The 13,605-nt window shown below is 42.1% G+C and overlaps 1 protein-coding gene across 4 annotated transcripts in view; it reads left to right on the top strand.

The window, feature by feature from the left end:
* LOC121934750 (mitogen-activated protein kinase kinase kinase 3-like) overlaps nucleotides 1-13,605 on the top strand; it is a 99,912-nt gene that overhangs the window by 44,899 nt on the left and 41,408 nt on the right. For all 4 annotated transcript variants that reach the window (XM_042475551.1, XM_042475554.1, XM_042475553.1 and 1 more), the window contains exon 3: nucleotides 11,010-11,119. In XM_042475551.1, the coding sequence (XP_042331485.1) occupies nucleotides 11,010-11,119 (110 nt within the window). The remainder of the gene's footprint in view (nucleotides 1-11,009; nucleotides 11,120-13,605) is intronic.

Below are 13,605 nucleotides of genomic sequence, written 5' to 3'. Positions count from 1 at the left end.
AGGGGGGAGCGTGACCCCATTTAGGACAGGTGGAAAAATTTCACTACCCGGGCCCGGGGAGCCTATCACTAGTACTTCCGTTTTCTCTGGATTCAGACTGAGTTTGTTTTCCCTCATCCAGCCCATTACCGACTCCAAGCAGGCATTTAGAGGAGAGATGCCATCCCTAGTCACTGCATCAGTCGGGGACACAGAGAAACATATCTGGGTGTCATCAGCATATTGATAACACCGTGCCCCGTGTCTCCGGATGATCTCACCCAGTGGTTTCATGTAAATGTTAAATAGCATGGGGGACAAAATAGCTCCTTGAGGGACACCAGATGTACGTTCCCTCTTGTCGGAGCAAGAGTCTCCCAGCCGCACCATCTGGAATCTACCCGAGAGGGAGGAACGGAACCACTGGAGCGCAGTGCCCCCGATACCCAACTCCTTCAGGCGTTCCAGAAGGATACCATGGTCGATGGTATCGAAAGCCGCTGAGATGTCCAAAAGCACTAACAGGGACACGCTACCCCTGTCCATGCCCAGACGGAGGTCATCGACTAAGGCGACCATGACAGTCTCAACTCCATAGCCCGCCCGGAAGCCGGTTTGAAATGAGTCTAGAAAATCCGTTTCATCCAAGATCGCTTGGAGTTGGAAGGCAACCGCTCTCTCGATCACCTTCCCCAAAAAAGGCAGCAACGACACAGGTTGATAGTTATTTCGTATCAGGGGGTCTAAGGAGGGCTTTTTTAGCAGACGTCTGACTACTGCTAATTTGAAGCTGGATGGAAATTGCCCCTCGCTAAAGGATGAATTAATTATGTGGCACAGCATAGATGTTACCGCAATTCCCCCCTGGGCCGTCAACCATGAAGGGCAAGGATCGAGAGAGCATGTCATCTTCCTAACACTACCAAGAATCTTGTTCACTTCCTCAGTATTCACAAACTCAAAGTGATCCAGTTTAATAGAGTCCACGGAAGCTCTGGATGCCTCTCTTATAGGCTCTGAAGAAATACTGGCGTCGAGATCAGCCCTTATCTGAGAAATTTTATCCGCGAAGAAGTTGTTAAATTAATCACAACAGGCTTTTGATGGTTCTAAAATAGGGTTCAGGGAGGGGGACAGTTGTGTTAGCTCCCTCACTACCCTGAACAGCTCTGCCAGATGCGACTCTGCGGACGCAATACATGCAGCATAAAACGAATGTTTTGCTGCATTTATTGCCACTCCGTAAGCCTTCAAAAGAGACTCAAGGAGTGTCTTGTTGGATAAGTGCTGGTGTCTTCGCCATTTGCACTCTAGTCGTTGCACGGCCCGCTTCATTTCCCTGAGATCTTCCAATATGAGAGATGCAAAGTTGGAGAGACACATGGCTGGAGAGAGAGGTGAGGATCTGTGAAATGATGAGCATCCAAATGTAGTGCTTGGTGTGAATCCATGCCTCTCACCATTTCACAGATCCTTGCATCTCTCTCCAACCTTGTGTCTCTCTCCCGCATAGTACATATAGTGCAGGTATGTACTACGCTACTTGTATTCCAAAATATCCAAAATATTCCAAAATCTAAACCTGAAAGCATCGTGTATTTGTTTTTGTTTTAAATAAAAATAATTAACCAATTAAAAAATCTTGAAAGACATGCATCATACTCCAGTGTATTAATACAGATGGACACTGTGTTATGAAATGAGAAAGCTTTATGGAAATTATGGAAACCCCCTCTGAAGAAACCCGCCAAGGAACCCGTGATAGGTTTGCCTTAAGTTGGAAATGACTAGAAGGCACACAACAACAACAACAACAACAACAACAACAGAAGCACCCATAGATTCATAACCTTTTGAATGAAAAGATAAAGTGTAGATGTTTCATCCTTCACATAGCATGTTGGAAGCACAAAATGTTGATGTAGTCAAGTCTTGCTGCAAGCTCTCTCTGTGTGAAGCTTTCCAGAATTTAGGCAAGAGTGAGTTTAGTAGTAGTCAAGGAAACATAACCCACTCCAACTTTTTCCCCAGGGCTGCTCTGTATTTAGGATAGTGTGACTATTGTTGTCATAGCAGTGGATTACAAACCCTCACTACTATGGTTTTTCTGTAACAGTAGGGGAATCTCATCTGGGAAGGAGGGAGGGAAATCCTTATATGAGAATGCACAATTACCTCTTCGATGGTATCCCAGAGACCAAGTGTGTGTGCACTGAGAAAAAACAGCTATGCAAGTATTTTCTTATTACAGATTGAGATTCTTATTATAGATTGGGATGGATTTTTTTCCTCCTTCACAGCATGTGTTGTGTGTGGGCTCAGTGAAATATATTCTTTCTGAAATGGTTCACTCCTTGTCATTTTCCACTTTATTGTAACTGGAGAATCTTGGCTCAACCATGGAAACCCACTGGAGACCTTGTCACACTAGATGAATCCCACTCAGAAACGGGATTTAAAAGTAGAAAAACCCTGCAAATGTGGGATGTTTTTTAGACGACGTTGCTTCCAAAGAGCAACAATGCAAAAATAATGTTCCCAAAAGTAAAAAGGTGTTGTTTTTGTTGACTTTCCTTTTGCTTTATTTCCGCTTTATTGCTCTTTGGCACAAAAGCATCTGAAAAACATCCTACATTTTTCTACTTTTAAAATCCCATTTCTAGGATTCATCAAGTGTGATAAGGTCCTGGGTAACCTTGGGCAAGTCACACACCCACTCAACCTCAGAAGATGGCAATAGCAAACACCCTTTGAAGAAACTTGCCAAGAAAACCCCATGATTATGGTCTCCATACCACGGAAGCATCTTGAAGGCACACAACAGCAACAACATATATGTAAATCAAGCTTGGTAAAATTACTCTTTGGGACCAAAGCACTTACAATCCTGCATATATCAGGGAAGATTTAGGGAGTTTTAAGCTGTTGCCACAATACAGAATTAATGCAGTTTGATACTCCTTTATCTGTCATGGCTCCATACTATGAAATCCTGGGCTTTATAGGGTTTTTTTGTGTGTTTAAACTAGGGTCACATTTTCAAGATATCTACATTATGTGTATGCAAATATCCCAAAATCCAAAACACTTCTGGTCCCAAGCATTTCAGATAAGAGAAACTTGACCTGTATTTCAAGTAGACAAGACTGTGACTTTGACCATAGAATGCCCTTCTCACTATTTTTTTCTGACAAATAGTTTTTTCAGTGACTTTGCATTCTCCATCAGAATGAATGCAGAATCTCTTATCTACATCAAGGCAACTAGATGTCCTCCTTTTCCAGGACATATCCTACATTTCAACCTTCTGTCCAGGGGGAATTTCAAAATTTCCTCTGTTTCGAGCATGACTAAGAAGCATGAATTTACATTTATATTAGTGTTCTTAGCTTTTATTTTGTAATGTCATACATTTTCCTTGAATGCCCTACATTTTGCAGTGCCTTGTCTTCCTTTGTGGTTATGACATCTGCATTTACATATAAGTCAAACCTGAGCTTCCTTTAGATATATCAAGTTCACAGATGGTTCTGTTGTATACCAATGAATGTGTACCTGTGTGTGCACACTCACTCAACTATTCCTTGGTGGTCCTTTTGCATGCAGTTTAAAATGTATATTACGAAAATGTAATATCCTATACTATGTCCTCCGTTCTTTTCCTGGCCCCTGTCGTCCGCCCTCTAAATCTTTCAAAATGTGGCATTCCGCCCCTTTCCCATTATTGATGGAAACAGATCCCTGGAACCTACTGCAAATTTCTTCTAACTAATAGCCTACTAGTGAAGCCAACAATAACAGAGCTGTCTAGACCATCTGAATGTTGCTAAGTTATTCCTCTGTCTCTCCCTAATTCCACCGCATTTGACAGCTGTTTGGGTGGTCTAATGTGACCCTGTTTCTTGTAGTTATTTTCTCATCCGGCTTGCAAATTGTGCTGTCGAACTAGGAAACCAAATTCCGGCTTTTTTCCCCCTGCAGGCCGGAACATGGGCAGTTTTCAGGATTAGACCCACTGGAATAGTGGCAAAACCAGTTTAAGGACAATACCCTGCATTCAGCTAGCTGGGTGAACTGGAGACAGATGTGAGGCAATGGCATGGGAGATTGGTGAGGAGACATCATGCCTAGGAATGACACAGCAAACTTCCTAAGCACTCAGATTTCCAACTGAAAGTCATTCAGCTTAATTTGTACAATTTGCTTTTTTGTTAAAACATTTTTGTGTGAATTAAGAAAAGAGTTGCTGTCGTAGCCAGTTCCTATGAGCACTCCATAGACTAGTGGTTCCCACTTGATATCTGATCGCTGATTTCCTTTTGGCTGCTGGCAACCTTCTCCATGTCCTGCACAAAGCTGAGCCAAAGCTATATTATATTTGGGAAAGGTTCTGTGCTCAAGAATCCATAGAGCTTTAGATCAGGATGGAGAAAATGTGGTTGACAGGTACAATATGGCCTCTGGACCCTACTTTTGTGTCTTCTGAAGCCCACTCCTCCAATCCTTCTTTTTCCAATGTTTTGAAAAAAATAATTTCAGTATGATTGTCATGCAATTTTCACCCGAGAACCACTCAGAAAGCCTCCAAATATATAAAAAGGCACCCCACTCATTTCCATGCCAGCATTCTCTGAAGATGCCAGTCACAAATGCCGGTAAAACGTCAGCAAAAAACTCTTCTAGAACATGGCCACATAGCCCGAAAACCCCACAAAAAACTATGGATGCTGGCCATGAAAGCTTTCGACATCACATATGCATTTATTTATTTTTAATATCTGTGAGACCCAGCATGGCATAGTAGTTTGAGTGTTGGACTACAACTCTGGAAAGCAGGGTTCAATTCCCCACTTGGCCACGAAGCCCATTGGGTGACTGTGGACAAGTCACAGGCTCTCAGCCTCAGAGGGAAGTCAGTGGCAAGCCACCTCTGAACAAATCTTGCCAAGAAAACCTCATGATAGGTTCTCCTTAGGGTTGCCATATGCCAGAAGCTACTTGAAGGCATAAAACGACAATAACAACAATGTCCACATACCTCAGAGTATTCAGATTTCTCTCTTTTTTTGGGTGGTTGGGCTACAAAACCTTTGGCACAGCACACTGGAGTTCATCATTGGAGGGAATGCTGCCATTTTTTCCTTCTTCAGTTGTTTACTTTTGTCGATTCAGCAAATGGAATGATATTTTCAACTCCAGAAATTTCTGCAACTAGTTTCATATATTGCCCCTGAAGAAGGCCATTGAAATGCTTAGGTAGGCCAAAACTCATTTGGCTTGTTGCAAAACAAAATAATAATAAAAAATAAAGACCATCTACAGAACAATTGGAGAAATAGTTCCCCCTTTTTTCTTGTGAAATTATAAGGGTATCAAATTAACCTAGGGGCTCTTTTTCTGACTTTTGCCTTGCTTCTGCCTCTGATTAACCCTTGAAGAATAAGCTGAATAAAGGAGTGTTGTATCAGGGAAAATGCTTAGAGATGCAGCCTTATGCAGGCTTGCCAACAGCAAATCTCACTGAATGCAAGGAGATATGTTTCTCTAGGCATTACTAGTTTTGTACACTTTTACGAATGACTGAATCTGGAGAGAAGACTTGCAAGCAGGACCAATAGCAGTTATCATCTTATTCAGTTGACTATATGTCTTTCTCTTATTAAACTTTGCCCTAGCAACATAGCAGTGAGGTGGGAAAAGGCATAACCTAAGACACCACTCTGATCTTGGATGCTTAACAGGGTCAGCTCTGGTTAGTACTTGGGTAGGAGACCACCACTGAATTCCAGATGCTGTAGGCTCTGTTTGAGAAGACAAAACTGGCAAAAACACCTCTGAGTATTCCTTGCCTGAGAAAAACTTATGGGGTCACCTTAGGTCAGCAGGCAACTTGAAGGCACACACACACACACACACACACACACACACACTGTATAAAATCCAATGGGTTGTATTTGCAATAGCAGAACAGGATCGGGCTTTTTTTAATTGAACTTAAGTAATTAAACTCAAGTATTGTAAATCTTCACCTTTTCTCTTTCAGGCCAAGAGCAGAAAAACAAAACAAGGTCAATATAATGTGTGAGTGAACAAGCAAACCACATGAGTTCTCAAGAATGCCTTTAAAAGGGATGTTGTGGTGTAGCAGTCAGCAAAGGGGAAAATGCCACCTTCTTGAGGGTGGCAGAATGAAAGAGCTTCAATGATACAGGAAGGGGGGCATTTTTAAAAATTTTGAACTCTCTAGACTTTTTGTTATTAACTGCCCTTGAGTCAGCCATTGGCTCCTGGTGACCCTATGGATGAAACATCTCCAAGAACTCCTGTCCTCAGCCGCTCTGCTCAGGTCCTGCAGGCCCAGGCCTGTGTCTTCCCTGAGTCTAACCATCTGGCATGTGGTCTTCCTCTCTTTCTGCTGCCTTCCATCTTTCCTAGCATCATTACCTTTTCTAATGATTCCTTTTCCTCATTATGTCACCAAAGTACAACAGCCACAATTTAGTCATCTTGGCTTTCAGAGAAGTTCAGGCTAGAAAACCATTTGTTTGTATTTTTGGCCATCCACGGTATCCTCAGCACTCCTCTCCAGCACCCCATCTCCAATGAGTTTATTTTCTTCCTGTGAGCTTTCTTCACAGCCCCACTCTCACCTCTGTACATGGCAATGGGAAAGACAGTTGCTTGGATGATGCTCACTTGAGTGTTCAGGGTTATGTCTTTACACTTGATGATCTTATCCAGTTCTTTCATAGCTGCCCTTGCCAGCCCTAGTCTTCTCCTGATTTCTTGGCTACAGTCTCTATTCTAATCAATATTTGAACCAAGTTATGGAAACTCTTTGACTATTTCAATTTTCTTGCTATCTAGGATGAATTCTTGTAGTTCTTCTGTGGTTATTATTTTTGCTTTTTAATGTTCAGCATTAATCCAACCTTGGCACCTCCTTGACCTTCTTCAGTAATTCAGGATTAGAATTCTACCCCAAAGTATATCACAGTGGAACTGCTCCCATTTGTGATGGAAGTTTTCCAAGTGTTTTCCTCATAATGCTGATACAGAGGCAAGAGGCATTTGCAGGGTCTCCCGTCTCTTAGAAGTAGGAGGACAAGCCAGCATGGTGTAGTAGTTTTAAGTGGTGGACTCAAATACTGGGAGATCAGGGTTTGAATCCCTGCTAAGTCATGGAAACAATGTTTGGAGGAGATTCAGGCCAGGAAGCAGCTCACCAATAAGCACCTGACTTAGCCCTTGCATTGTGGCTTGCTTTAAGCTATCTTCTGGCTTTCTGATGTGATGCTTGCTGGCATAAATCTCCTCCTAGTATTGTCAGTTCATTGATCGAGCCTAATACAGTCTCCTTCAGCAATTGTGCTTTCCTTTACCTTGAACCTTATGAAGGTGCTTGCGCCCACTACTATCCCAGGAAGGTTGTTCCAGAATATAATGTCTAATGAGCAGCACCCATTTTGGCACTGCCCGTTTTCTCTTGTACCATTCTACATACCTTAGATAAGTTTTCAGTAAGGGCTTTTATGAGGGATGTGGTGGCTTAGTGGTTAAGACACCAATTCTGATGATCAGAAGATTGGAAGGTTGCTAGTTCGAGGCCCAAGTGCTACATAATGGGGTGAGCTCCTGTCACTAGTCCCAACTTCCACCAACCTAGCAGTTCAAAAGCATGCAAATGCAAGTAAATAAATAGGTACCACTTTGGTGGGAAGGTAACAGCATTCAGTGCAGTCATGCTGGCCAGTAGCATCACTGCGTAAGTGTGAGGGATGACACCCCAGAAGCCCCCTGCTCCTGCACATTCTTCTTAGGCCTGTGCAGGAGCCATTTCAGCTTCTCAGGGCTGCTCAGGTACCATTTAGTCTCCTCAGGGCATGCAAATGCAAGTAGATAAATAGGTACCATTTCAATGAGAAGGTAACAGTGTTTGGTGCAGTCATGCTGGCCACATGATCATCACAGCAGTCCTCAACTCTTGCTCTTCAGCTTAATAATGGAGATGAGCATCAACTCCTACAGTTGGTTATGACTAGACGTTCATGTCAAGGGACTACCTTTACTTTTTAAAGGGATTTTACAAGGTCCCCCTTCATATTCTGGTCAGAGCTCACTTGGAATATTGTGTCCAGTTCTGGTCACCAGAATTCAAGAAAGATGCTGACAAGCTGGAGTGTGTCCAGAAGAAGGCGACTGAAATGATGAAAGGTCTGGAAACCAACAAGCCCTATGAGGACCAACTTAGGGAGCTGGGTAGGTTTAGCACATAGAAGAGAAGGTTCAGATATTGGAAGGGATGTCATATTGAGGATGGCTCAAGCTTGTGTTCTGCTGCTCCACAAGGACATGGAGCAATGGATGCAGACTACAGAAAAAGAGATTCCACCTAAACATTAGGAAGAACTCCCCGATAGTAAGAGCTGTTTGACAGTGGAACACACTTCCTTGGAGGGTGGTGAGGTCCCATCTTTTGAAAGTTTTATAAGCAGAGGCTGGATGACCATCTGTCAGGAGTGCTTTGATGGTGTCTTCATGGGTTTGGACTGGTAGATGACCCTTGTGGTCTCTTCCAACTCTATGATTCTAAGTTGCTGCTCTCCTGTCTTTCTAAAGGTATTCCAGGGGCTCCTGTAGAGATGCTGCTTTTCCGCTTGCATTTGCTGGTCAGTTTGTGTTCTTTGGAAGTCATTTGTTACAAAAGTCTGCCGGACATTTCCCTCGAGTTTTGGAGAAACTCTGTCAAAACAGAGTCTCAAAGAACAGCACAAACGTGCTCTGGTTGTTCTCAAAAAGCAGCTCTTGGGAGGTGTTGCATTCATTCCTGATCATCATCCCACAGCTACCAGGCCTTCTTTTGTGGCCATGGTTGAATCCTCTGCACTGTCTGTTCAAATGCCACACCCCATTCTCTCAGAGAAACCTTTTGAGAGGATCCCAAGAGTCACAATTTAACACCTGTTGGGAAGTGTCAGCTCCTGCACAAGCCCTTTGCCAAACAGGACTGAAAGCTGTGATGATTTTGCAACAATACATCTTGAATTCTGTGTGTACTCTGCCTTGAAGGACTGGGAGTCACTATATCCATCAGTCTTTGCTGGAAAAAAGGTTTTAAATATTTTTTTTAAAACACACTTGGGGATTGTCTGAAGGAGTGTTCCTGTTGTTTATTTTAGCTTTCAGAGAGAGCCCAGGAGAAAAAGGGGTTTCCCCAAATACAAATGCTTTGGGAGTTCAAGTGGAATGGGGAGTGATCCTTCATGCATCTGTATGATATCTCTTGTTAGCTCACCTCACAGGATTGCTTAGGGAGGTAGAATAGCACCAAGACATACATTTATGGATTATTCAGACTGATCTTTTAACAATTTTGGGCCAGAACCAATGCAAGACAAACAGAGAGTGGAGAGAGGCAGTGTTTTCATGTAGAAAAGAAACATGTTTGTGTTTGCATTGGCTCATCTTCTTTTTCCACGACAGATTGATGTGATATCCATAGCTGTTTGGGCCAGCTGTGACAGCATAATCCTAGCTCCCTAATCCCCATAGTTAGAAGACTGTGCTAAGGATGATAGAGAATCTTGGCTTGAGCAGAGTATTCCTTCTTCCATCCCATGAAATCAGGAGTCATCTACCTTGTCAAACCATCTGCAGAGGAGATGGTATAAATGCCCAGTTTCCTGTTAACTCCCTAACACTCCCTAGAATCTATTAGGAAATTTACCAGATTTTCCATTCTACCACAATGATATACATACACAACATTTAAAAAAAATGTAATGAAGAATAGTTCTTTTGAACTGACAACAAGATCAACAATGTGCAACTGTATAAATAATATGAAGTGTTCTGTTTAAACATTTTTATCTTTGTGCACAATTCATTCCAGTGGCATCCCATCCTTTCTCCTAAAAATGTCAATTCTCACCATTGCCTTAAAAAAAAGGTACATGTGGCACAGCCTTACTATTAATGATCTTATTAGCAGTTCTCAGTACTAAGAATAAGATATATCATTTTAAAGTATACAGCACTGTGTAAATTTATAGTGCTATAAAAATAATGCTGAATAATAATACTGTAATGGCATGCAGTGAAAAGGCCTTGAAGGATTCCAAAAGAGGAAAGGCTCCATTTAAAACAGAGATGAGCAACATTTGGTGGTTTGAGGACTAATTTTTCTATATCCAGCATCCAAGCCCCCTTCCATATGAAAACACATGAAAAACAAAACAAAACTGAAAGCAGACATAAATCTGCTTCTGGAGTTGTTAATAATACCATTAAAAACTTTACATTTCTAGATCAAGGGAAGTAATAGGACCACTCTATTCTGCTTTGGTCAGACCTCACTTGAAATACTGTGCCCAGTTTTGGGCACCACAATTCAGAAAGGACATGAGAAGCTGGAACATGTCCAAAGGAGGGCCACCAAAATGGTGAAAGGTCTGGAAACCATGCCCTATGAGGAACGCCTTAGGGAGCTGGGTATATTTAGCCTGGGGAAGAGAAGGTTAAGAGGTGATATGATAGCCTTGTTTAAATATTTGGAGCAATGTCATATGGAGAATGGAGTAAGCTTATTTTCTGCTGCTCCAGAGATTAGGACATGGGGCAATGGATCAAAACTATAGGAAAAGAGATTCCACCTAAACATTAGGAAGAATTTCCTGATGTTAAGAGCTGTTTGACAGTGGAATGTGCTCCTTTGGAATGTAGTGTATTCTCCTTCTTTGGAGGTTTTTAAACAGAGAGTGAATAGCCATCAGTTGGGAGTGTTTTGATTGTGTATTCCTGCATGGCAGGAGGGTTGGACTGGATGGTCCTTCTGGTCTTTTCCAGCTGTATGGTTCTATGATTCTTTTTGCTAGAAATAAAAAGATACAGAATTAATTTTTCCAGCAAAAGGACGGGGGGGGGGGGGGGTGGGGGCTGAGAGAGGTTTGGAGAAATAAAAGCAGCATTTGGGGAATGTATGCGGCCCATGGACTATTTTCATCTATTCATCTATCTTCTTTTACTTGCAGACGAAGAGGCAGCTATCAATTCTATTATGAAGGATCTTGCTGCCCTGGGCAAATGTGGGGGTCTCTTGGACAGCAACAGGAACAAAAACCATGTCCATTCTAACAAACAGGTGAGTGGTGCCTCTAGGAATCCCCTTCTGCATCAACTAGTGCATCAACTAAATATTGTTGAAAGGTTGTGCTTGGTTATGAAATATTGCTTTGGAATTACAGTGGAAGAAGCATAATATTCACTGACATCTATTAATGACCCCCAAAGCACAGGATGCACACTGCCCTTTCCCCATAGTGTGATAACTTAGTTTATTTGCTCAAGTCATGTGTTCAGGGTAAAAGCATTTCTGGTGGATGCGTAAAAATTGTTTTAGCCTTGGCGTGGAAACAGATATTATTTTGACAAATGACATTGCTATTTGCTAGGATAATATAGACCAATGGAAAGAGGTATTTGCAATGAAGAATCAATAGGAAGAGTGTAAATAATAATTCCTGCATTTGCAGATTTTCCATTGCACATGCTTCCTCTCTGCTCCTCCATCTGCGTTTTTTCCTTTACATGGGGGGGGGGGGTCCGTAACGAATCCCCCATGTAAGGGAAGGGCGGACTGTACATTCTTACCTGGTGTTTCTGTGCTCCATAATGGCTGACTTGGTTCTAAGGAAGATCAATAAGGTGTTGGCATGTGCATCTGTTGTCAAAGCAAGTTGTGAAGAAAAGCTATGGCATATCAAGTAAACCCAATCCTTCTTTTCATTGCACTTTAGTGATGCTTACCTTCTGATCAGTGCTCAAACACATCCTTCCATGTCCACATGCATGTTCAGAAAGTTTGAAGGTTCCTCAACAGCTGTGGCAGTGTCCAGTAGCCCAAACAGGGTTTGATTGTCTTGATAGGATTCATGTTTCACGAACAGAGGCTAGCAAGGCAGAGTGTGCATGAATCATTTGAGAATAAATTGATGTCAGGATTGATTGAGATTCCACCTCAACATTAGCAGGAACCTCTGTCCTGACAGTAAGGGCTGTTTGACAGTGGAACACTCTCCTTTGGAGTGTAGTGGAGTCTCCTTCTTTAGAGGTCTTCAAACAGAGGCTGGAAGGCCATCTGTCAGGGATGCTTTGACTGAGATTTCCTGCATGGCAGGGGTTGGACTGGATGGCCCTTGTGGTCTCTTCCAACTCTACAATTCTATAATTCTATGATTGAAAGGCTGCTTGCTTTCCGTACATTTGTTTTCTGAAGCTAAAAACGTTCTGAGAGCCAGTATTGTGTAGTGGTTTCAATATGGCTGTGGCAGACCATGGTTTAAGTCCCCACTTGATCATGGAAACCCATAATCACACTCTCTCATCCTCAGAGGAAGGCAATGACAAACCTCCTCCGAAGATATTGCCAAGAAAATGCCATGGTAGATTCACCTTAGTGTTACCATAAGTTGGAAAGGACTTGACAGCATACAAAAACAGCAACAAGTATTATTATTATTATTATTATTATTATTATAGTTTATTTATATAGTGCTATAAGTTTACACAGAGCTTTACATAGTCATCAACCAAGATACAGATAAAACCTGCCTATGGTGTACAATTTAAAATCAAAAGCAGCAAAAATTATAAAATAACAAGTTATAATAATACAATGTGTAAAAAATACATAGCAAATAATAATAATCAAATAACATGGCAATTCACACTAACACTAAAAAGTTAAGAAATTGATAGCAATTCACAGCAACAGTAAAAAATGCATAGCAGTTAACATGGCAAAACAGATACAATAGGATATTAATCCCCATTCTCAACCGTCCCAGTCCTGAAAAACAATATTAAACTGCCTCGGCTGTTGCCTTGGTGAGAAAAGGCACAGGCAGCCTCCCAGTTTGGCTTGGAGCTGGATGGTGGTCTTCAAGGCAGGACATGTATCAGTGTTCCTCAAATATTTGGCTGATCTCCACTCCTCTTCCAAAGTTATTGCAACATTACCTTCTACTTTCTGCACCTTTGTGCGATTTGTTTTTGCAGCTCACCTGACAAACATTTCAGCAAACAGGCTATTAGAATACTCTGACAGTCTAAGTAATCTCCACTCTGTGAAGTCGAAGGCTTTCACGGCCAGCATCCATAATTTTTGTGGGTTTTTGGGGGTATGAGGCTGTGTTCGAGAAGAGTTCTTCTGGAACATGGCCTCATAGCTCAAAAAAACAAACACACAAAAACCCAAATCTCCACTCTGTTTCTCCTGTACCCTCCTCTTCCTTGTAACAGTGTATGCCCACGGTCACACGGTTGCATTGTTTATCCTACCTTGTAAGACTGCCTGTTGCATTCAGGAATAATATACAGTGCAGTGACAACACATTTTCAGTTTATCTGTATTAGCTTTTTCCAACCTGTGAGCTACAAGAGGAGTAGGAAACGTGTGCTATCCCAGGGGGAATGCAATCCCTGGGGGGAGGGGGCATTTTCTGACCCCTTGACCCCCCTGGAGACCCCTTGAAACACCCCAATTGCCCTCCTGCTGATTTTTTTTCAGCTGAAAAATGGCCAAAGAACTAAAAACAGAAACTAAAATTGCTACAAAAATGTGGCAGT

Source organism: Sceloporus undulatus, chromosome 6 (genome assembly GCF_019175285.1).
Source record: "Sceloporus undulatus isolate JIND9_A2432 ecotype Alabama chromosome 6, SceUnd_v1.1, whole genome shotgun sequence".
Lineage (NCBI taxonomy): Eukaryota > Metazoa > Chordata > Lepidosauria > Squamata > Phrynosomatidae > Sceloporus > Sceloporus undulatus.
Note: the sequence above shows the minus strand (reverse complement) of the source record. Positions and strands in the feature narration are given on the sequence as shown.